We start from the raw sequence: 1,251 nt of genomic DNA, 5'->3' as shown, positions 1-1,251 counted from the left end.
CCAGTAGAGGCTGAGCGTGGAGTGCTCCTGCTGCTCCAGCTCCTTCAGCTCGTGCAGCTCCTTGGCGCTGGCCACCGGCGTTTGCACCTCGAAGGTCATCTCGAAGCGGCTGTAGTCCACATGGAAGGCGCCTTTCTCCAGGGACATGCAGGGCTCGAAGCGGTATCCCCAGAGGATCTCGTCCTCCGTGTAGGAGGTGCGGGCTTGGCACGTCATTCCTGTGGGGAGACAGCAGCTGAGCTGGGCCAGGGCACTGCCACGAGGCCCCTGCTGCCCAACGAGGGGCTTCCAGCCCTGCATCACCCACTGCTCGGCAGAGCCAGCTTTGGCCCCAGGCATCTCTTGGGCAGGACGCCAGTCCTGAGCCCAGTTTTGCCTGGCATCTCCAGGAGCCCAAGGGAGCTGCCTGTCCCCACCCTGACCCCTGCCCTGGAACACTTGCCTGTGGCTTCCACAATGCCCTCGAGGATGATGATGATTTCGAACTGCTCCCGGCGCAGCGACTCGGCCGACATGTCCCAGAAGGGGCTGTGGCGGTTGATAACATGGCAGATGATCTGGGGCTCCACCAGAAACAGACGGTCCTCCCCTGTGTCGTAGCCCAGGTTCAGCTCTGACTGCTCCAGGGGAATGAACTCCCCCTCGGCTGTCTGCCGGGACTTGATCAACTTTGCCCGGATCTTGGCATCCACCATGTGGCTTTCCCGCAAGTCCCCCACGCGGAACATCAGGCAGAGTTTCTCGTCACGGCGGGAGATAACGCAGTTTTTGCTGAAGATGAGGGTCTGGGCGCGCTTCTTGGGCCGGGAGATCTTGACAAACATGCAGCCCACCATCATGGCGTCAATCATGGAGCCCACGATGGACTGAGCCATCAGCAGGATGACACCCTCGGTGCAGTTGGCTGTCACCATCCGGGTGCCGTAGCCGATGGTCCGCTGGCTTTCCACTGAGAGGAGCAAGGCAGAGATGAAGCCGTCCACGTTCTCGATGCATGCCTGCCACTCAGGATCGCCCTGGTGCCCAACGTCACCCCGCACCCAGGCGTCGAAGAAGTAGATGAAGCCAAAGACCACCCAGGTGACAATGTAGCACATCATGAAGACAAAGAGGAACCAGCGGTACTTGAGGTCCACAATGGTGGTGAAGATGTCCGAGAGGAACCTCTTCTTGTCCTGGATGTTGCCCAAGTTCACCTGGCACTTGCCCACCTTTGTCACGTAGCGCTGCCGCTGCCGCTTGCCGCTCTGG

At 60.7% G+C, this 1,251-nt stretch overlaps 1 protein-coding gene across 1 annotated transcript in view; it reads right to left on the bottom strand.

Moving 5' to 3' along the window:
- Positions 1-1,251, bottom strand: part of LOC108640727 (G protein-activated inward rectifier potassium channel 4-like) — a 4,927-nt gene that overhangs the window by 1,265 nt on the left and 2,411 nt on the right. The window contains exons 3-4 of the mRNA XM_029962079.1: positions 443-1,247; positions 12-218 (exon numbers count right to left, since the gene is read on the bottom strand). Coding sequence (XP_029817939.1) covers positions 12-218; positions 443-1,247 — 1,012 coding nt within the window. The remainder of the gene's footprint in view (positions 1-11; positions 219-442; positions 1,248-1,251) is intronic.

Source organism: Manacus vitellinus, unplaced genomic scaffold (assembly GCF_001715985.3).
Source record: "Manacus vitellinus isolate BGI_N305 unplaced genomic scaffold, ASM171598v3 scaffold_41_pilon, whole genome shotgun sequence".
Lineage (NCBI taxonomy): Eukaryota > Metazoa > Chordata > Aves > Passeriformes > Pipridae > Manacus > Manacus vitellinus.
The sequence above is the reverse complement of the archived record's forward strand: the minus strand, read 5'-3'. Positions and strand labels throughout refer to the sequence as shown.